Raw genomic sequence first — 23,002 nt, 5'->3', positions numbered from 1 at the left:
ATCTCCGGTTCCTCTGCCTTTTCTAAACCAACCTTGAACATCTGGAAGTTCGTGGTTCACATACTGTTGAAGCCTGGCTTGGAGAATTTTGAGCATTATTTTACTAGCGTGTGAGATGAGTGCAATTGTATGGTAGTTTGAGCATTCTTTCACATTGCCTTACTTTGGGATTGGAATGAAAACTGACCTTTTCCGGTCCTTGGCCACTGCTGAGTTTTCCAAATTTACTGGCCTACTGAGTGGGCTTCCCATTGTAGCTCAGTTGGTAAACAATCTGCCTGCTAGACAGGAGACCTGGGTTCAATCCCTTGGCCGGTAAGATTCCCTGGAGAAGGAAATGACATCCCACTCCATTATTCTTGCCTGGAAAATCCAATGGACAGAGGAGCCTGGCAGGCTACAGTCCATGGGGTCACAAGAGTCCAACACGACTTAGTGACTGAACCAACAACCAACCAATATCGAGTGTAACACTTTCACAGCATCATCTTTTAGGATTTGAAAAAGCTCAACTGGAATTCCATCACCTCCACTAGCATCATTCGTAGTGATGCTTCCTAAAGCCCACTTGCTTTCGCATTCTGGGATGTCTGGCTCAAGGTGAGTGATCACACCATCATAGTTATCTGGGTAATGTAGATATTTTTTGTACAGTTCTTCTGTGTATTCTTGCCACCTCTTCTTAATATCTTCTGCTTCTGTTAGGTCCGTACCATTTCTGTCCTTTATTGTGCCCATCTGTGCATGAAATGTTCCCTTGGTATCTCTAATTTTCTTGAAGAGATCTCTAGTCTTTCCCATTCTATTGTTTTCCTCTATTTCTTTTCATTGATCCCTAAAGAAGGCTTTCTTATCTCTCCTTGCTATTCTTTGGAACTCTGCAATCAGATGGGTATGTATTTTCAGAGTACCTCACTCCACCCTAAACTCCTTCAGGGGTTGTTGAAGTTCAATGGCAATAGCAGCACAGGCTTCAGTCTCCATAGAGGCAGATGGCAAATGCCATTGTTGTTGAATCCTTGGCAATGCTCTTGGTAATTGCCAATTAGTAATTGATGCTACTCCTGATGCAGGTTTTTATATTAGATCAGAGTCCTCCATCTTAGGATTTTTGACTTGTATTGTGCCTTACCAGAGAGCCTTATCATATTTGTTGTTCAGTTACTAAGTTGTGTCCTCATGAACTGTAGCATGCCGGGTACATCTGTCCTTGACAGTCTCCTAGTGTTTGCTCAGATTCATATCCACTGAGTCAGTGATGCTATCTAACCATTGTATCCTCTCCCTTATCACATGGAGGAGGACTAAACGCACCCAGTAGCAGACTGGGTCTAGGACCTATGCCAGAAAGCACTTCTACACCTATCTAGATATCTCAATGTGTATGTTAAGTTGAAACCTAAGAGTATTGCATGCTTCGTAATGGGATGTCTTCTGATATGCTTTGTGGTCCTTCAAAGCTGCAATCAGTATGTAAAAACTGGATGAATCTGAAAATTTCAGATATTTGGAATTTTCAGTATATGCTTTTTTAGGTGCCATCCACCCTAATTTTACTTTTGTATATGCTGCCTAATGTTTGTAAATGCTAACTTGGCTAAGTGTTTTTGATATGTTATTTGAAAAGATAATATTTGATATGTTCTATCCCTTTGTGATAGAAAATCAGGTGATTTTAAAGTGATTACTTCTAAAAACAAATAATAGTTTTAAAAATCTTTCCCTATAAGCCTCATGGTGAAATACTAGCAAGGTCAATAAAATGTTTAATTAATGGTATGACTTTTGAAGTGAGGTGTAACTACCTGATACTTCCTAACTTACTACTGTTTTGAGAATTTTGAGAAAAAAACTTCTATTTGTTGAAACATAACATGATAACAGTAGGACTTTTCAAACTTCTGCTTGCCCACTAATTGATCTTAAAATAAAACACACAAAAGGAAATCCCTTTGTACCTAAACGTATTCCATGTATATGTATATATGTGTGTGTGTGTGAGTCGCTCAGTCACGTCCGACTCTTTGCGACCCCGTGACTGTAGCCTACCAGGCTCCTTTGTCCGTGGCATTCTCCAGGCAAGGATACTGGAGTGGGTTGCCATGGCCTTAGGTAAAACAGATTTTTGGATTGTGCTATCTTTTTATTAATGTGTTTTCAGGCATACAGAAAGCACTGTTTAGGCTATTTATTCTCTGTAAAATATTAACATATTTATGTAGATGTTTACTATACAATTATAACTGGAGAAAGAAATGGCAACCCACTGCAGTATTCTTGCTTGGAGAATCCCTATGGACAGAGGAGCCTAGGAAGCTACAGTCCATGGGGTTGCAAGAGTCGGATACAACTGAGCGATTAGCACACACACACATAGAATTATAAATACTTATAAGCAGAGGTCACTTTATCGGTTAAATCAAATGATGGAAAATACCTATTGAGTCAGAGAACAAAGGAGACCACAGCAACCAGAGGCCCCGTCTTCACTATGGGATTATATAGGTGGACAATATGTTCTTTTAATAAATGAAGCTTGCAGACAGCAATCCATAATGAAACCTGCTAACTTAAACTGAAAATAGTCTATTCTCAAATGTATGGGTGATGGGCTCCTCTTATCCAGGTAAGTTAAGTAAAAACTATGATATTCAAAGGCTGGCATGAAGTGAAGCCAAATTTGTCATCCATTTGAGGATAAAAACATGATGCAACAAAAGCTCCACTTGGAGGGGATGTAATAAAGATTTGTATTATTCTTTGGTGTACTCCCTGGGGACTTTTCTGTAATACATGAAGATATTAAAAAGAAAATGTAGATCACTTTTGCTAATGGTCTTTATTTTTTAAATTTATTTCTCTGTATATTTATTTGAAATCTGCTTATTTACAAGAAGGTTTGGGGTTGACTTATAAGGGAGGAAAGTATCTGGTAACACAGAATAAAAAATAAAAGCCAACTAATAAATCAGAATCAAATGGGGTGTGGGTTAAGTAGGGGAGAGTGAGGAGGGAGAGATCAGTAGGGTGGAACTGGGAAGACAAACCCTTCCAGGTCCATGAGATCTATCATCTCCTCTCATTTTGGCAATGAACATCCTACTGCCCAGGGGGATGCAGTAATTTTCTCAAGCTCAGAGAACCAGGAAATACTGGCTCCAAAATTCAAACCTTAGTGGGTCTTGTTTGTCAAAGCATACACACTTCCCACTATTGTTGTTGCTAGTATCTTGTTGAAGAAAATACTTGTGTACAAATTGCTCCTGACATTAAGGTGACTGACTGGTCCCAGTTTGCCTGGGACTGTCCTAGTTCTAAAACCATTAGTTCTGCCTTCCAGCACCTCCTTCAGTCCTGAGCAAGCTGGGATGGTTGGTCACCCTGCTGGATTTCCTTCTAGCCATGGTAAAGGTAGAATTTGACAGAGTTGTATCACTGTGCTAGAGTGGTGGAGTAAGGCTGGGATACTTTGCCTACAGAATCACAACATGCATGATTATCCCTCAGTGATAACTGGCTCCCACCTTATAAAGTTGAGCAGTTGCTTTCTAAGATCCAGCAGAGTCTATGTATTCAGCAGTGGTCTTTCCACTACTATTAGATTGTTTTGCTTCTTTTTCGCTAGTGAAGTATGATGTCTTTTGGATCTTTGGGGCTAGGGACAGTTTATGTATATTATATGTAGATGTACTTTACGTAGTTGTTCATAGGCATTGGTAGAAGCTATGTTTTATCATGAGTCGCAGCATTAATCCCATGGCTAAATTCAAGTTTATTTCTTATGTAACAGCATGAGATGAGCATTCCAGGTCAGTAGGAGGCTCTCCTCTGCTGCCATGCAGATTCTTGCTGTTTGGGTTCTCCAATATCCCTTAAGGTATTTCCCTCAGCCGTGGTCAAAGCTGGGTTGCTGCCAAGTGCAAGGAAAAAGAAGCATAAGGAGGACGCACCCAAGTCGTAAGGTCTAGGCCTAGAAGTGACAGAAATAAATTCTTCTCTTCAGCCCTTCAGAGCAAACACGGTCACGTGGCTGAAACAAACTGCAAGGAATGCTGGGAAATGGGTTAGCGCCATAGCAGGGAACGATGGGGAGGATGAATTTGGGAAACAGCTAGCAATCACCCTCTTCCAGACTATACTTAAAGATATTCAAGTACTTCCTAAATGTTCTTTGTGCAATGGAGAAAAGTGCTCAATTCTCCAGACTTCTAAAAGTTGTATTCTTTTGTTTGGGGAAGAAGTACCTCCAACCCCTGACATTTGATGGTTTATTTTGCAATAATTAAAAAGGAATCACTGTTAAAATTGCTAATCTATATGAGAGCATCAAAGAACAATCCCCTCTATCCTGTGAGATCCCAGTCACGTAAGCACAGGATTTAATTGGGACTCTTAAATGGTCAAGATTCTAAAAAAAATTATAATTCCAAAATATATCTCAATATATTAGTATACACATTAAGTAAAATGAAGATGGAAAAGATGTGATGGAAAAGTTTAGAAGCTTGAGAGAGAAATAAATTTCAGAAGGCCTTTGGAGGGGAACTAAGGGAACAGAAATTGCCAGGAGCTTCCAGACTGTGTGTTAGAATGCTGGGTCTGTACACTGAGAAAAGTTTGTTTCATGCTGATTCAAGTTGTCTAATAGCACATTTATTTTAGTTGATTTTAGCCTAAATTTACATTATAACAATAAGTATCAATAATATAGTTTAGTCATATTAGTGCATATTGAAATGAATAACTTTTAAATCTATTATTGTATGTAGATGTATATTTTATGTATATTTAACAAAATGCTATTTTGTTATAAGTATATATAAAGTCTACATGTGTATGTGTGTGTGTTGGGGGGTGGGTGGGTGGGTGTCTCTTTGTCTGTCTCATAGTTACCAAGGAGTAGCATAGTACTGGGGACCCAACAAAAGCTTTGTAACTATCCCTAGGAAGAGTAAATTCGGTTTATACCAAGTCAGTTGTCAGTTTCCCCCTTCCACATTCTATTCTCCGTTTTCTATTTTGATCATTTTGTTACTGACAATTTTAAATCCTAAGCGTTTAATTCAGGTGGTTTTTTTTTTTTTTTTTTGGATATGTGCAACAGCCATTTAAACTGACTAAATGGCATGAGAATTCTTTTGTAATTTTATTAAATCTGACTTGTGTAAAGAGACCAGCAACTGAAGATGACTTGCACATGCTAATAGATTATATGTTATAGCAGAATGTTGCTTTATATTGCTCCTCCAGCAGCTGCAGTCTCAAGTATAGTTATTACTAGCTCCAGTATCACCCAGTTTTTTTTTAAATTATCAAAAGAAGTTCATGCTATTGACTCATTACTCCCATACTTATTATTCTTATTGAAAATCACTAGATCTAATTCTATCGGTTTCCTTCTTGATTGAAAATATTTGAACCTAGAAAGCATAGTATTTCTTAAGACATTTGTAACTATTCATCATGGATGTTAAAATTACAATCATGCTGCATTGTGTGAGAAATGATTTTTTAAAAAATCTTTACACATATGGTAAGCAGGTGACCAATGCTATCCAGGTTTGGAGATGCTGAATGTTCACATAACTGGTATTTGAAATTTTGATGTGTATTGCATTCGTTACTGAATCTCAAGAATACATTTTTTTTTTTTTGCTCATATAGAGTAAGTTTAAAATGGGGTCTTTTGTGGAAGCACCCATCCTGTTTAGAATGATATAACAGATGCTGAATGTTCACATATCAAACAAAATGCCAGCTTTCTGTAGAAAAGAGGTGTCAAAAAGTTTCTTTGTACCTTTAACGCATGTGATTATGTAGTACAAAATGCAGAGTTTGTAAAATTTCTTGAATATACAGGCAAAAAAATGAATAATTCAAAACAACTCATAAGTTCTACATTCTATTGTCCCTTTATAACGCAGGCAGAAGATAGCAGTGCACTCCCAATAGAGCTGAATTTGCACAAGTTCCACCTCTGAAAATGCCAGATGGTCTATGGTCTACTTTTGAGAGCTGTCACATATGTAAAGATTTGAAAAAAGAAAGACAGCTGAATGAGAGCAGTGGATCATTAAAGGGAGAGCGAGGGTCCCTAGGCATCACTTGTGTTTTAAGAAGCATTGTGTCGTTCCCATATTAGTGTGCTTTTTTTTTTTTTTTAAAGCCATACACAACTTTTACACAGTAAGGGAAAAAAATCTATTTAAAGCTAAGTAGTTACGGTTTAATCAGTCAGTCAGACGTTTTTGTTCTTTATTCAAGAATGCAATCATGTTTCTGATTTGGTTTTAGTTGTACATTTACTGTAAGATTTAAGTCACATCTCTGAAAAAGCATCAGTGAAGTTGAATGTCTGTTAATATAACTCATATATCTAGGTTTTATCCAATTTTGATTTGCTTATATTTGCTTGCATCTGACAAAATCACAATGTTAAGAAATTGGAGTGAAAAGGGAATACTTGGTTATTGACCATAATACAAACTATACTAAAAATTAGGTGGCAGTGAAACAAAAATGAATGTACCATCATTTACCTGCCAACAGAAATAGATATAATTTTGAGGACTGAAATGTAGATAAATCATTAAGAATATGTTTGAATGTCACTCTGACCATATACAGTAATTTGCAAACAGTCAATTTTGATGGTAGGAATAGGTCAGATCTGTCGGTTTTAGAATTTGGTGGCAAGACCTGATTATCTTTTACCACCTTTATTTTTATTTATAGGGAATGCTTGTTACATAATAATTATAAATTGATTTTGGATTATGGAATATGACAGGGCATTTTTTTATTGATAAGTCTCCACAGCATTGGTCAATAACATTTCAACTTAACCCAGCTCTCAATTGCTTGAATTATTCTTTTCAGAGAAGAAGTGGTCCAAAACATTCCATTTATTTGGTGAGATTACTGGAAAGAGCTTTGAAAAGAACACCAAATTAGGTTTAACTATCTTCTTTGGCATCCCGTTAAATACATATGCATAACTGGTTCTATGTTCAATAGCAGTCATTAGGATGTCATTCTAGTTGATACAAGAAGTTACAGGAGCAGCAAATTAATCTCTAGATCAAATGATTGCACACCCATAAGAAATAGATCTCCTTTTGCACAAGCCTTGATTGTCAATTTTAGCCTTGAGAAGGACATATATAGTTGCTAAGCAGAGAAGTAACCATTTTCTTCTTTTTTTCTTTGCATCAGAAATTAGGAGGAAAACAAAACATTTTGATAAATTTTACAGCCATTACTCTGTGCTATTCCCAAATATTAAATGTTTAGATAATTATTCTCCTTTGTCACTAAAAAACTGATTAAAAGTTCATATATTAGTTTTATAAATTGGGTATTAACATTAATAAACTTGGTATGAAAGGATGCTTTTGTTAAGTAAAAGAATAATAATAAACTTTTTTCTTACAATGTGTACATTCATGAGGAATAAAGTAGTCTGTTATGCTAAGATATTTTTCCTCAAGAGACATAGCATATGTGAACAAGAATGGAAGTAAACAATGTGTGCTAAAGACCTGTCTAATTTGTCAAAACTATTTATGAAGTCTTAGGTAGTCTCAAGATAACAGATAATTAGTCCATTTTCGCCATCATCAGTTCTGTGTGTACCTGTTACAGTGTTGTGTGCTATACTTATTTCTAAGTCGAAGACCTCCTAGTATTCAGATTTAATTAACATTTCATAACTGTTCATAATCTTAAACAGAAAAGACTAATTAAAACAGCTGCTTTGTATTTTGAAATTCCAGGAAATGATAAAATAGTACAATTTGACACCAAATGGTTTTTGCTGTTGCTGTTTTTTTGCTGAAATTCTATGATTGATAACTCTGCGTAGGACCTATACCAGCAAGATAAATGTTGATTTTAAGAATTCATTACTTAACCAATGTAAATAGATAACATTTGGTGGGGAGATCAGGACTCTGAGCTTCAAAAAGCAGAATCCATTTTAGCTAATTTAAATAGAAAATATTTATCAGTTGCGTATAGACTCTCCCAGGAATTTTACAGCCAAGGATCATGCCCACCAAATTGGTGCTTTCCTAATGAAAAAACTTACTACTACTGCATGCTTTGCCCACTGATCTGACACCCACTGCGGAGATCTACACATGCCTTCTTTACTGTCTCTGCTGAGAGGCTCTACCACCCGGGTGTGGCTGCCATCTTGCATCCATACTTCTGCATGTGAGTTGCGCTTCTGCTTGGTAGAATGTAAGTTACATACGTGCCCTCTAACTCGAGGACTATAGGGATGAGTCAGAGGAAGTTATCAAAATCCATGAGGGTCTTTAGAAATGCTGGGCAGCATAGATGATCACTCGTCACTATGCTTGTTTTGTGATTTGTTGTCCAAAGAAATTAGTTCTCCATTTTTAGTGTCATGCCAATAAAATATTTTTATATTTTTCTTTTAAATTCTTCATTTATAAACATTGAAAACATCTGAAATGTCTTCGTATCAGAGACAGATGCATTTGCGTACACAAGTATTTTGATGACTTGCTCTCCTCTTCCATTGGTTTATGTCTGTGTCTGGACCAATGCCATTCTGTCTCAGTCCGTGTGTGCGTGTGTATTCAGTCGTATCTGACTCTGCGACCCCAAGGACTGTAGCCCACCAGGATCCTCTGTCCATGGGATTCGCCAGGCCAGAATACTGGAGTGGGTTGCCATTTCCTCCTCCAGTGGATCTTCCTGACCCAGGGATTGAACTCACCGTTCCTGCATTGGCAGGCCCTCTTCTGAGCCACTGGGAAAGCCCCGTCACTGGTGGTCCAGTGGTTAAGACTCCAAGACTTTCACAGCGGGTGTGCGTTCAATCCCTGATTGGGGAACCAAGAATCCCACATGCTGTGTGGCCGAAAAAGAAAAAAAAAGATTTGAGTGATATATATGAACCATTTATATGATTTGGGCTTCCCTGGTGGCTCAGATGGCCTGCAATGCGGGAGACGCGGGTTCGATCCCTGGGTAGGGAAGATCCCCTGGGGAAGAAAATGGCAACCCACTCTAGTACTCTTGCCTGGAAAATTCCATGGACGGAGGAGCCTGGTAGGCTACAGTCCATGGGGTCGCAAAGAGTCGGACGTGACTGAGCAACTTCACTTTCACTTTTTACTTTAGTTACTGTAGTTTCAAGGTAAGACTTTATCTAAGTCAAATCCCACAATCCTGTTTTTCTTCCTTAAAATTTCCTTAGTGATTCTTGACTGCTCTTACTTATAAAATTTTTGATCTGTTTGTCAGGTTCCACAAATAAGCCTTTTAGAATTTTTATGGGAATTGCATTACATAAATTGGGGATAATTACCATATTACCAGAATTAACATACTTATAATCTTTTCATTTGTTAGTTTTTTTTTTTTTTTTAATGTCAGTTATGTTTGGTCAGTTTTGCCATAGAGTCTCTCCCCGCTTTTTCCTAGCTTAATTCCTAGATACTTATAGGCTTTTTTTGTTTGTTTGTTTGTTTGTTGTTGGCTTGTTTTCTTTTGTTGTTTCTGTAAAGAGTTCACTTCTTGCATCTTTGCTAGTTGCTTGCTGTTGCCTTATAGAACTTCACTGAATTTAATATAGTTTATCATGTATACATCTTACTAAATTCTTAGTTTTTCAGACTGTATAGTCTCTTAGATTTCCCCTGGAATATTCAATTATGTATCCATCTCAAAAATGTTTCTTCCTTTCCAGGACTCAGACATGTTTTTTCTTTTCGGTGTTAATTGCTTTTGCCAGCGTAGTGTTGCGTAAGATGGTAAAGGTAGGCATTCTTTCCTTGGTCCTGACCAAATGGGAGCACTTCTGCAGCACTGACTGTAAATTTTGATAAATGTGTTCTATCAGATTAAGGAAGTTCTCTTCTATTCCTAAGTTTCCATAAATGGTTTATTTTAAAATTAAAAATATATATATGGAAAAGATTTTCTTCAGAATTTAAAGTGGAATTAAAAAGAAAACAATACAACACACTGTCTTATTCAGCTTTGATGCTTGAATTCATTGTTCCTTTCCTTTCATCTCAAAAGGCAGTTGAGTAGTTTATCATAATCAGGGATACTCAGATAATACTGCAGTGTCTGTAGCACCCAAAATAGGACCTGGGACTTAGGTGTTGAATGAGTTTTGAATTACCTTTTGCAGATTTCCAACTTAAATTTACTTAAAGAAAAAAGAAGCACCGTTTTTTTCCTCTTCTTTTTGTGTCCCTTATGTAAAGCTACTCTTGATGAACCCTTTCCATTTCTCTTTTCCTAATTATGCTTTCTCTGTATTCATTTTCGTGTCCCTCTCCCACCCCCCGTTAGGATCATGGATGAAACCCAAGAAAGTCTGTTACTGATTGGATTTTGATTATTTTCAAATACTCGTTTTTTTAACTGGATAAATATTTCCTGTTTTTCTTTTTTTCACTTAGCCCAACCTCAGCGCTTGCCTCAGCTTCAAACTGCAGCACAGGAAAGTGAGGAGGAAATAAGCAAGATAAAGAATGGCCACCCAAGTCTGAGCAATGGCAATGGAATCCACCACGGGGCCAAACACGTATCTGCAGAGAATCGAAGACTTTCAGCACCCGTTTCTCAAAAAATGCATAGAAAAATTCACTCCAGCTTGTCTGTAAACAGTGACATCAGTAAGAAGAGTAAAGTAAATGCTGTCTTTTCCCAAAAGACAGGCTCTTCACCGGAAGGTAAGTGTGATGCATATGCATGTTTTACTTGACCAGATGTAAACTCATATTCACTAAGAATTATTTGATCAAGCAAATGTATGAAGAATGTTACTTTGACTCCAAACAGGAATTTTGGTAAAATGCAACTTCCCCAAAGGAAAGCCCAGGCTATAACGGAAGCATTGGCAGCTGACATCCTGCTTTAATCTGGAGTGAACAGTCATAACTTTAAATATAGCTGCTATACTTCTTTTTAAACCACATTTAAAAATATGAATACCATGTTTTGGTGGAATATGATTGTATGTATTTTTTCAGTCCCTGATTCAGTATGTAAATCTCTGATTCTGAGATACCTGCTTGTATTTTTCAGTTTTTAAATAGGCAAAACTAAAGCAAAAATTTGGTAATTTTCATGCTCTTGACAGAGAAAGGGCTAGGTGAACTCTTGCTTGACTGGCTAGCATCTTCCAGTTACCAGTGCTGTCAAAGGCAGCGCCCCTCGCCCAGCTCTGCCTTGTTCCAAGCTCATGGTGGTCTGGCTTCTAGATCCTCCCTTAGAGGCACTGGGCAGTGTTCTCTGACCTCTCAAGAATTAGCAATTACCTCATTAATGAAATACTATGAAGCAGGAAAAGTTTTCCTTTATTATAACACAAGCCCATCTGATGGCATTGGGTTTATAACCTACAAACTCCTTTTATAAAAATGACTTGTGAATTTATGTTAAAAAGTCACTTTCCCTCAAGTTCAAGGTCCCAAATTTCTCTCAGCATATATGCATGTTCCTCTGCTCTTTCTCTTCTCCTTTTAGCAGTTCATTGGTATCAAAAACTCAAATCTTATACACACACACACACACACACGTGTGTGTGTGTATATATATATTTTACATATATATAATACAAATATTTTCCTTATTTACTTTTCTATTTAAATTATCATGAAATTTTAAATAAAGGAAATTCTGGGGATGCTTCTGTGAAGTTGGCCATGCTTATTCATCGAGATAAATTGAGTTGTAAATAGGAAATTGTATCGAGAGTTACTAGTCATGAGTGGGAGAAAGGATATTACATTTTGGCTACAGGTGTCTCAAACTCAACTGAGGTAAAGTGTTAGGTTGATCAAATGATATGATAATAAATGGTCTGCATAGTTCCAGGTCAGTGACACTACTTTCCAAACTAATTAGATTGAAAAGGACATGATTGACACTTTAAAATGAGTTTGACATGTAAGCTGCATGGTCATCTCTGAAGCATAGGTAGGCTGTTAACTAAACTGGCTCTCTAAGGAGTTGGGAAGGCAATGCAATTTTCTTTAGAGGATCTTTGCTTCTAGGTGATTGGGTGAAATAATTGAATGCAATTGAAATCTACTTGTTTTATACATTTGACTTTTCCTATTGTGCTCCTAACCTCTAATTTTCCTTCTGATATTTACTGATTTTAAAGAATGGTAATATTTGCATGGCAGTCCAACTTGAAATAGCTTATGGAGTTTTACATATTTTTGCCTATTTTTTAATACCATCTCTGAATTTATTTCTAATGGAAGAATGCAGCTTTGTAACTAACATATGAAGGAAGAGGAAAACCAATAGTACATAGTGAAGTGAAGTGAAGTCGCTCAGTCATGTCCAGCTCTTTGTGACCCCATGGACTGCAGCCTCCCAGGCTCCTCCATCCATGGGGTTTTCCAGGCAAGAGTGGGTTGCCATTTCCTTCTCCAGGGAATAGTACATAAATGAAGTAAAATTCTGCCCTCCCTCCCTCTCTCTTCCTGCTTTTCCCCTCTCATGTTCCTCTTCCCCCCTCACCCACCCATCCTTATGGCTGCTGTGGATAAGGGTGGATAAAGGTGTGGATAAGGGAAGTTCCTTGTAATCCTTCTCTTATCACAAAATCTGTTCCATATTGGATTAGGGGAATGAGGAACAGCAAACACCAATGGAATTGTCTAAGTATATTTTACTATGTCCTGCCCACTTATTTCACTGCTTTGCTATACAATTTAACCTGATAGTACCTTTCTTTGTGATTGCTTGAATTAAGATGAAAATTCCATTGTCCTATTTCATATTTTCTCAAAGATAGACATTGTCCTGCTTTTTGCTGCTATTTAAGGTTATACCTTCAAATTTTGTTGTTTCTTCTGGCCTTCAGTTTTAAAGGTAAGTTTGTTCTCTGGGACTTTTCTTTTTTTTTTTTTAAAGAAAATGCTTTGGTTAGAAACTGAAAAAGAAGTTAGTTTCAGTTCCAAGATTCTGTGGTGCTTGCTTTATAGCAGAGCTGCTTTGTTCTCAGAGCAGGTCTTTTGGTGTATAAAATATGTGAATCATGGTAAGCAGAAATCTAATGTCTGTGGAATAAAACAATGGCAGAAATTTTTTTTAATTTAAAAAATTTAGTTCAGTATATTGACATATAATTGATTTACAGGGTTGTGTTAGTTTCAGGTGTATAGCAAAGAGATTCATTTAAACATATACATATTCTTTTTTACATTTTTATCTATTATAGGATATTGTAAGATATTGAGTATAGTTCTGTGTGCTATTTACCTGTTTTTATATAGTGTGCATATGTTAATCCCGATTTCCTAATTTATCCTTCCCCCACCTCCTTTCCACGTTCATAAGTTTGTTTTCAAAGTCTGTGAGTCTATTTCTATTCTGTAAATAAAGTTAATTTCTATCATTTTCTGAGCTTCCACATAATAAACAGTATCATGATATTTGTCTTTCTGACTGACTTCACATAGTATGAGAATCTCTAGGTCCATTTATGTTTCTGTGAATACCATAATTTCATTCTTTTTATAGCATTATTTATTTTTTATTGTTGAGTAATAGTCCTTTGTATATATGTACAGCATCATCTTTATCCATTCATCTGTCAATAGACACTGAGGTTGCTTCCAAGTCTGGGCTACTGTAAAGAGTTTCTTTAAACAGTGACAGCATTTGGATTTCTGGAGGCCTATATGTGAGAACAGTAGGTCTTGAAGAGGCCTGATTTGTGATACTATTAAAAATGGATAGAAATTTAAAAAAAAATTTTAAGTTTACATTGTTAGTGCCTATTCTTACAGCAAAATGAGCAAACAAGTAGCAAAATGGTATTTGCTGAAAACCACAAAAATACTTAACCTTGCCTGGTCTGGCAATCTGTTTTTTTTCTGGATAAACAGTGTTTGTGGTTATGATTTTTGTATTGCACATAAACAACAGTGATAACCAGAGAGGCATTTTTCTGGTTCAGATGATGAAATTAAATGTATAGCTATTTCATAGTGTTTCATTAAGGGCTGCTTTGACGACAGTTTGGGAAACACTGCTATGATGTGAGCCCATTGCTTATACAGAGGTAAGGATTGACTCAGCCTCACAATTGCATCAGTGAGTTGGTGACATCTTTTCATATGTCTTTAATGTGGATTATTTAAGGCTTCAGGACAAATAGACATGGGTTCCATCAGAGTTCTCTTTTTAAGCTATGTTGATTCAGTTACGAAGATTTGTACCATAGATTATTCTAATCTACGTAACTTTTCTACCTGCTTCATGCACATGAAGTCATTTAATCCTCCCAACAGCACTGTAATTCTATGAACTGTATGTAATTATCTAGTTATAAATGAGGACACTAAGTGAATGCACCAAACTCAATTAGTGCATGAGAGAAATGAGATTCACACCTAGATCATTCTGGCTCCATGGTCTAGCCTCGACACCACTGTGTTAGGTTGCCTTAAAGTTCTCTGAAGAAAGGTAATTTACTGGCCTTTCCAGCATCACATGGGATGTTGATATCATCCCAGCTGTGGGTCAGGCAAGGATCTTGTGATTAGTATACATTTGCCTTCTTTAAACTCTTCCAACTAAAATTTTAAAAGCAATTTTCATACCTATGTTCTGTGTCCATTTTCCTTCCCTGCTAGACTGTAAGTTCCTGAAGAAGCTTGACTGGGTCTGAGTCGAAATGTTTTTCTTAAATTTACAGTCATGCCCAGTACAATAGCTTCATTGTTAATAAGTGATGCAATGTTTTATTCCAAACCACCTCCATGAAATTAGCACTGGAAAGTAAAATATGTGCTCATACTCATTTAAAATATGTTCTTTTAAAAAGTTCCTTTTATGCAATAGAGGAAAAAAAAATACCCATGTGGGGAAATACTGTATATTTTATTTGAATATTATTAAATTAGTAGATTCCTACTTGTTTGTATAATTAAATATTCATACATACATTACTTCAATTTCTTGATTGCATCACCCAGGTAGAGATTTTTTAAGACATGTTTAAGATTCTTGACCTTTGAAATAATTATAGTATAATTTAGTATCATATAATATCCAAATTGCTAAGAGCTTTCATTAGACTCTAATATGATTTTTTCCTTATAGGAATAGTAAATCCTAACACATGTGTGCCAATGATGCTCTTATGATTTTGTAAAAACTAAGTTTCAACAAAGATACTTTGAGGAGATTTTATACTTTTTAGTGATATTTGCTATTTAACATATTTCATAGTGGGCTTCTCTTGTGGCTCAAATGGTTAAAAAAAAAGAGAGAGAAATCTGCCTTCAGTGTAGGAAACCCAGGTTCAATCCCTGGTTTGGGAAGATTCCCCTGGAGAAGGACATGGCAACCCACTCCAGTACGTTGCCTGGAAAATACCACAGACAAAGGAGCCTGGCAGGCTACTGTCCATAGGGTTACAAAGAGTTGGATGTGACGAACACTTTTCACTTTCATCCTGAAACATAGATTAAGTACTTACAGAGAAATTGCATATCTAGTCCCAGCAGTTCATTGAGTATAACTGTTGAACAAGAGTCAGGAGCATCATATGCATGGCAGTACTGAGGATCAGTCTTGTTTTAAATCAGAGAGGCCACATAGCCTAGTGGTCAGAGCACAAACTCTAGAGCCAGTCTGCTCAGTTCAAACATTGGCTTTACTAGTGGCCCATGATGTGTCCTTGAGTAGGTCACTTAACCTCTTTGTACCTCAGTGGCTTACTATAAAATAGGGATATAATTAGTCACCTATATCATAGGATGGTTGGAAGAGTGTTTGAGTTGATATTGCATTCAGTTTGAGTTATAACAGAGCCTGGCCTGGATGAAGTACTTGGATGCTGTTATCATCATTGTCATGAAGGAGCACACAGGGAAGGAAGGGTCAGCAGTGTCAGCTTTCTAGACAAGGTAATGCCTGGATGGAGACCTGAAGGTTAACAGAAGGAAAGGGAGTTGAAAGAGGCATTCAAAAAGACTGAAGGGGGCCTGTGAAATAAGGTGTTTTGTTCAGAGAACCATCAAGTACTTTGCTGCTGAGGAGTCAAATTAGGAGAGGTGAGACTGGAAGGGATCAGTCCATAGGCAGCCTGGGAAGCCCTGTTGTGCTAATGTAGCCAGATACTTATGATTTCTCTAAAGGGTATCATTTTATGCCCATTGCATATTTTTTTGAAACATTATATTTCTTTTCTCTCCATGATACAGAAATTCCATAGTTGCAATTATGTAAACCCAGAATACTGCTATATAGTAAGCATCTGTACTCTGATCATCTTTATGATCTTTTTGTATTTTAGTAATGAACTATTACCATAGATAAAATGAGGAATTAGTTATAGACTTGGTGAATTGGGGATGCTAAGAAGTTCTTCAGGAAAGCTTTGGACATACATGGATGGACTTCAGCCCAGTCCTCTCCCATTTTACTGGTACCCTCTGCTTGTCTTTAAACTAGCCTCTTGACTTCTTACCTTTATGACTTTTCTCTGTCTTGTGTTTAGATTTTTCTTTCTCCCCTTTGCAGTGTATCTCCCCCTGCATCAGATCATGAGTAGGAGGAGGACAGCCATGACTCTGGGAGGCAGTCTGGGTGGGGCACACAGGCTTCAAAGGAGATGTACACAATTGAGCAGGTCAGTTTGAAAAGCCCACTAGGTGATTCAAATAGGTTCCACCCCCTCCTTCCTTGAGAATCACTGGTAAAAATATCTTTCCTTGACCTCACCACTTCCTCTTCTCTCCTTGCACTTGAAATTGTGCCTTCAACTGCAAGCACACACATTTAACGACATAGCTGACTGACTTTGCCACTTTTCCTTATATTTCTTATAACTTACTTCGCCTTCATGACCTCTCCATATTTTTTTCAGAACTCAAGCATCATCTCCTGATGCCCCAATTTTGGGCTGATTACTCTTCTTTTGGGTCCCCACAGTGTCTTCCAAATACAAAATGAGACTGGAGTTTAACTCTTTCTGCACTAAAATGTAATCTTACTGAAGGCAAAGACTTGGTTTTATCCATCTTTTAGCTTCAAGCACAGAGCCTGGTATGTGACTTATCATAACTATTTAGTAAATGATGAAGCAAGTAAGGGACATAAATTGGAGAACGCAGGCACTTACTCTTCAACGTTTCACGGACGTCATAGTTGATATCTCAGAAATCGCTGCAATCCTCAAGGGAGATGAAATGGGGCGATTGAAGGGAGTGCAAATATTTGAGCTAAAAGAGGCCAAAAAAAAAAAAAAAAACTTCGAGAAGTACTAGTACTTTAGTGGAAGGATAATAATAGGACTTCATGATCTGACTATAACATTATAATCTGAGCCTCCAGAAACAAATTTTCTGTGACTTTGGCAAGATATATTGCTGTGTTCCTCAAAATACTTAATGTGCTAGGATGATGTTTTGTTTTGTTTTCTCAGGCACAGTGCCTTCCATTCCATGTCAGAATAATTGTGTGGGAGAAAGGTTTAGAATTCTGCTTTCCGATGCAATATTTGCCAGTCCATTGGAAAATAGGATTTTAATAATTTTCTTTTCTCACCCAGCAAGCTAATTGAAACGGTAATACAAAGAAGAGTGTGTGAATGTGTGTGTGGAGAACAGGTATGATCAGCGTTGACTATGTCAAAGTATAAATTATTCTGTACATATAAATCATTGCTTATTTACTTGAAATATTAAGTCAACTGTTCTTTAAAAAATCATCTATCAAATTATAAGTGGTGTTACTTTAGGGCTGAAGGTAAATATTTAAATACACTTCCTTTTGAGTTTAGGAAAAGCACTTTGTAATCTATGATCTGTAGTAAGTTATATCCATCCATTTAATGAAAGGCAAAGATTTTACAAGGTTCTAAAGTATATAATTTGAGATTTGAAACAGAAACACCTCAAAACTTCTTTTATACTAGTTGACACCTGAAAGAAGAGATAGACAGCTATCTACTGTGTGTGGACTCCACCTATGGTTGGTTTTGTACACAAGCTTAGACCACTGCTCTAAGAATTTGAATTAGCTTAGCAATGGCACCCCACTCCAGTACTCCTGCCTGGAAAATCCCATGGATGGGGGAGCCTGGTAGGCTGCAGTCCATGGGGTCGCTAGGAGTCAGACTCGACTTCACTTTCACTTTTCACTTTCCTGCATTGGAGAAGGAAATGGCAACCCACTCCAGTGTTCTTGCCTGGAGAATCCCAGAGCCGGGTGGGCTGCCGTCTCTGGGGTCGCACAGAGTCGGACACGACTGAAGCGCCTGAGCAGCAGCAGCAGTACTCACACAGGAGGTGGGTGAGGAGGAAATAAAACAATGGAGATACAGATAGAGTGGCCGGGAAGCACTGGGGTGTGGGGTAGCTGAGTGAAGAGGCTATTTAGAAACCCAGCTTAGTGGAAAGAATAATAGGCTAAGTGGACAGAAGAACTGAATAACCTAATAACCCTATTAATGTATCAGGGTTTTAATTTTTTCTTTGATGGTAAGTTTAGATGATGTTTTCATTAGGTGAAACAGTAACAGCTAAGTGCAGCAGCCAGGCTTATCCTGGATTTCAGTCCATTTTCAACCTCAAGAGTCATGCCGTGTGTGGGCAGTGAAGGTTTTCTTTAGGGTTTCAGGATTGTATCGAGGAGTCCTGGCCCAGAACTAGAGTAGCAGTCAGATTAATGCATTTTAATCAGGATTGTCATTCATTGTCTAGTTCAGTTAGTTCAGAAAGGGAACTGAAATTTAGGAAATCATGAAGAATAGCTGAATATAGTTTGAGGCTGACCATGAGATGAATTGTAGACCTGTTCAGTTTCAAATAATGACATACAATCCAAGAACATTTGGAAATATATAACTGGAACTTCAGAGAAGGAGTTAAAAGCAAGCACACTAATTTCTATTAGTTCTCTTAGAGGAGATATTTGAAACCATGCATCTGGATGGGATTTCTTAAGTAGAGATTTAAGAGCAAAGGTCAGATGACTGAAAACTGAGTGACTCAGGGATCACTGGAGGCCAGCCAGCTTGGTGGAATGGGAGAGTGGGTTTAGCTTGAGCACTGGGGAGACAATGCCATAGAAAGTTCAGACTTTTCTCTAAAAGTGATGTCAGAGTGTGGCTATGGCACTGATAAGATAGCCTAGGGGAGAGGTCAGAAAGCAAAAAGAAGAGGAAGATGATCTGGCCAAGAGGAGTCCACAGGAAACTGGAGAGGGTGGTGTCCTGGATACCAGGGAATAAATGCTTTGAGTCAAGGGAGAAGCTTGCACCAGCTATTGTGACACCTCAGTCGGATGAGAATTGAGATGATTCTATTGAATTTAACCGTGTGGATGTCATTTGGTGACCTAATTAAGAGCCATTTTTGTTTTTCTTTTTTTTTTTTTTTGCCATTTTTGTAGAGAAGTCAGAATGATACGGGTTGTGGAATGTGATAAAACACACTAATAACAATAGCTCTAGAAAGGCCAATGTCCAAAGAGGTTTTAAGATGGAAAAGATTTCTGTTTATATTTGGATGGAAAGGATCCAGGAGAGAGGGAAAGTTTGAAGATTTAAGAAGGTAATAATGATAACTTTATTGACAAGCCAGCATATCATTTAAATAAATGATATTTAGTGTTTAGATCTAGAGTTTGCATTATAGATCTAGAGTTCGGATTATGTAAATACACATCCATTATCAATGCATGAGAACTGAGCAACCAGAGAAGCATTTACTGAATTGTTAATGTAGGTGACTCCACTCTTTATGGGAGTATCATTGATAATTGCTTTCTAATCATGTCTTCATACCAATTTGGGCTTTCCTGGTGGCTCAGATGGTAAAGCATATGCCCACAATGTGGGAGACCCAGGTTCAATCCCTGGATTGGGAAGATCCCCTGGAAAAGGAAATGGCAACCCACTCCAGTATTCTTGCCTGGAAAATCCCATGGACAGAGGACCCTGGTTAGATGGCTACAGAGGCTACAGTCCATGGGGTTGCAAAGAGTCAGACACGACTGAGCGACTTCACTTTCTTTCACTTTCATACCAAGTTATCCCCTAAAAGTTACTCAAAAAGCATCTAACTCAAGTCCCCACTCCTCCTTCATTCCAAAAGTATTAATTGCATTTGAATGGAAGACACTGACCCAGCAGACATTTATGAATCTGAGTTCCAAATTCAATAGCTTCTTATAATTTAGATTGATAAGGCCCTTAATTGAATTTAATTGTAACTTTTACACATAGTATAGGACAGGAAATAAGACAGAACATAAACAAGTGAGTGAAAGTCGCCCAGTCATATCTGACTTGTTTGCAACCCCGTGGTCTATACAGTCCGTGGAATTCTCTAGGCCAGAATACTGGAGTGGGTAGCCTTTCCCTTCTCCAGGGGATCTTCCCAACCCAGGGATCGAACCCAGGTCTCCTGCAATGCAGGTAGATTCTTTCCCAACTGAGCTATCAGGGGAGCCCAAACAAGTAAACACACAGCTAAAGAGAAGAAAAGTGTGGGAAAGATGAGTAAAGAAATTACTGCAGAATCCAGTAGCTTAACTTTAAAATGTATTTAAAGTAAATTTGTGTTTTAATGTGGTCTGGTGGTGGTGATTTAGTTGCTATAAGTCACGTCAGGCTCTTTGTGACCCCAAGGACTGTACCCCGCCCCCCTCCCCCAGGCTCCTCTGTCCATGGGATTTCCCAGGCAAGAATACTGGAGTGGGTTGCCATTTCCTTCTCCAGGGGATCCTCCCAAAGAGGGATTGAACCTGGGTCTTCTGTATTGCAGGCAGATTCTTTACTGATTGACCCACCAGGGCGGACCTTAATGTGGTCTACTCTTCACTGAATTCCTATCACAAGCAAAAGCTCTAAAAGTTAAAATCAAAATTCCAACTTCTATAAATTAATTGTGATTGTCTCTTACACAGTGATCACTTTGGTTTGTGGGCTTTTTTCAGAATCTAACAACAGTTAGGATTTGCAGGTTTCTAAGGTGGTAACAAACACCTGTTAGGTCTCTTATTATTCCAGAAGGTAACAAAAGACCCCAGATACCTTCAGATGTCTTATTCTAAAATGAAATATCTTTAAGAACTAAACAGTAAAGCAGGGCATAGATTATGGAGGGACCTAATGAACCATTTTAAGGATTTTGATTTTGGTTTGAGTGAGGTAGGAAGCCAGTGACAGGGTTTGAGCAGATGATGGACATGATCTGACTCACCATTTTTAAGCATCACCTGTCTGTCGTGCTGAGTGTAGACTGTAGGTACACAGTGGCCAAAGGAGGGCCTGGGGGCCTGCTGTGGGACTCTTGCAGTAACTCAGCTGAGAGATGACAGGGTTGGATCAGAGTGGTAATAGTGAGATAGTGTTGTATATGGATGTATTTTGAAGGCAGAGTAAGATTTATTGAAGGGTGATATTTCAGTGTGAGAGAAAGACGAGGGTTAAGGATGACTCTAGGTTATTTGGTCCGAGCAGTTGAATGTATGGAGTTACCATTAATAGAGGTGGGAAGAACAGGGTTTGGTTTTGAACAATTTGAGATGCCCATTTTCTTTCCAAGTGGGACAGTGAAATAAGCAGTTGGGTAGAGGAGTTTGAAGGTGAGAGGAAAGATCTACACTCTGAGATGTTTTGTGAGTCATCAAAGTACAGAATGTTCAGTGGATGGGATCTCCTGGGATTGTGGTTCTCAATCCCAGCACCTGGGTATCTGAAGTAAGACCTTCTGGACAAAGGGAGTACAATGTGAAATATCTCTCTGGGCACAGACCCCAGAGAACCTAACTCAAGTGGAGTGGGACCAAGGCCTCAGCATCCTTTAGAACAGGGGTCCCCAACCTCCAGGATCTAATGCCTAATAATCTGAGGTGGAAATGATGTAATAATAACAGAAATAAAGCACACAATAAATGTATCGTGCTGGAATCATCCTAAAACCACCTCCCCACACACAGACCAGTCCATGGAAAAACTGTCCTCCACGAAACTGGTCTCTGGTGCCAAAAAGATTAGTGACCACTGCTATAGTTCTCCACAAGACTCTAACGTGCATCAGGGTTAAGAACTACTGCCCAGGAAGCAAAGTCGATTAGCGATGCAAGAACTGAGCTCTAGACCTGTTCAATAAGTCAGAAAATGAACAGACACTATGAAAAAAAATGGGATGAGTAGTCAATGATGGAGGAGGAAACAATAAAGACTGTGTTTCAAGTTGGAGGGAGTGGTCATGTGTCAAATAGCAACTGAGAAGGCCAGTGAGATGAATAAGTGACCATTGACATCGTCCTGTGATTATTGGTGACCTTCATACTTTTGGTGTGGGATGGGAACAAAAGTCTCACTGAAGTGGTAGAGAAAATTAAATATGGCACAGCTAGGCTACTCTCTTCAAGGGGTGTTCATAAAAGAGAATAGTAAAAAGGCTGTGAGCTAAAAAAATATTTTTAGAGATGGGGTACATTGAATTTTCTTGGTAATGAGCTGGTAGAGAAGTAGCTGGTGGATGTTGCAGGACAAGGATGTCCTTGAGTAGCTGAAGCAGAAGAGATCTATTAGAAGGCAGCCCATCTGTAGTTATTGATATCTGTATCTATATCTCATCATCCTGCTCAGATTTTAGATCATTACCAGAAAGTGGCCAGCCATATTTTGAGATTATCTTTCACACTGCCTTCTTTGGTAGGTTCATACACTAAGCACTTGCTATTTATTTAACTGGTGATCTTTCAAATGACCAGTAGGATTTGACATGGTAGATTTACAGTTTTTCAAACCTTCCATCTAAAACTGTTTCATCATTTGTAATGATGTAAAATATGCTAGAAGTTTCCATTCATTTTAGAAGAACTTTGAAAAAATTATCTCATAGTTACAATAATAGCACTAGACACTGCATAATACTACAGTTCTCAAAGGAAGAAATTTTTGGAAAGAGATACAGAATGTGCAGGATGTTTGGAATCTTCTGACGAAAACTGGTTGATGACT

At 37.9% G+C, this 23,002-nt stretch overlaps 1 protein-coding gene across 2 annotated transcripts in view; it reads left to right on the top strand.

Annotated features, from left to right (window-relative positions):
- The window catches only part of MDFIC (MyoD family inhibitor domain containing), a 98,522-nt gene that overhangs the window by 52,106 nt on the left and 23,414 nt on the right, over nucleotides 1-23,002 (top strand). For both annotated transcript variants that reach the window (XM_061414059.1, XM_061414060.1), the window contains exon 4: nucleotides 10,449-10,721. In XM_061414059.1, coding sequence (XP_061270043.1) covers nucleotides 10,449-10,721 — 273 coding nt within the window. The remainder of the gene's footprint in view (nucleotides 1-10,448; nucleotides 10,722-23,002) is intronic.

This window comes from Bos javanicus, chromosome 4 (genome assembly GCF_032452875.1).
Source record: "Bos javanicus breed banteng chromosome 4, ARS-OSU_banteng_1.0, whole genome shotgun sequence".
NCBI classification, from domain to species: domain Eukaryota; kingdom Metazoa; phylum Chordata; class Mammalia; order Artiodactyla; family Bovidae; genus Bos; species Bos javanicus.
This window is presented reverse-complemented; position numbering and strand designations above follow the sequence as displayed.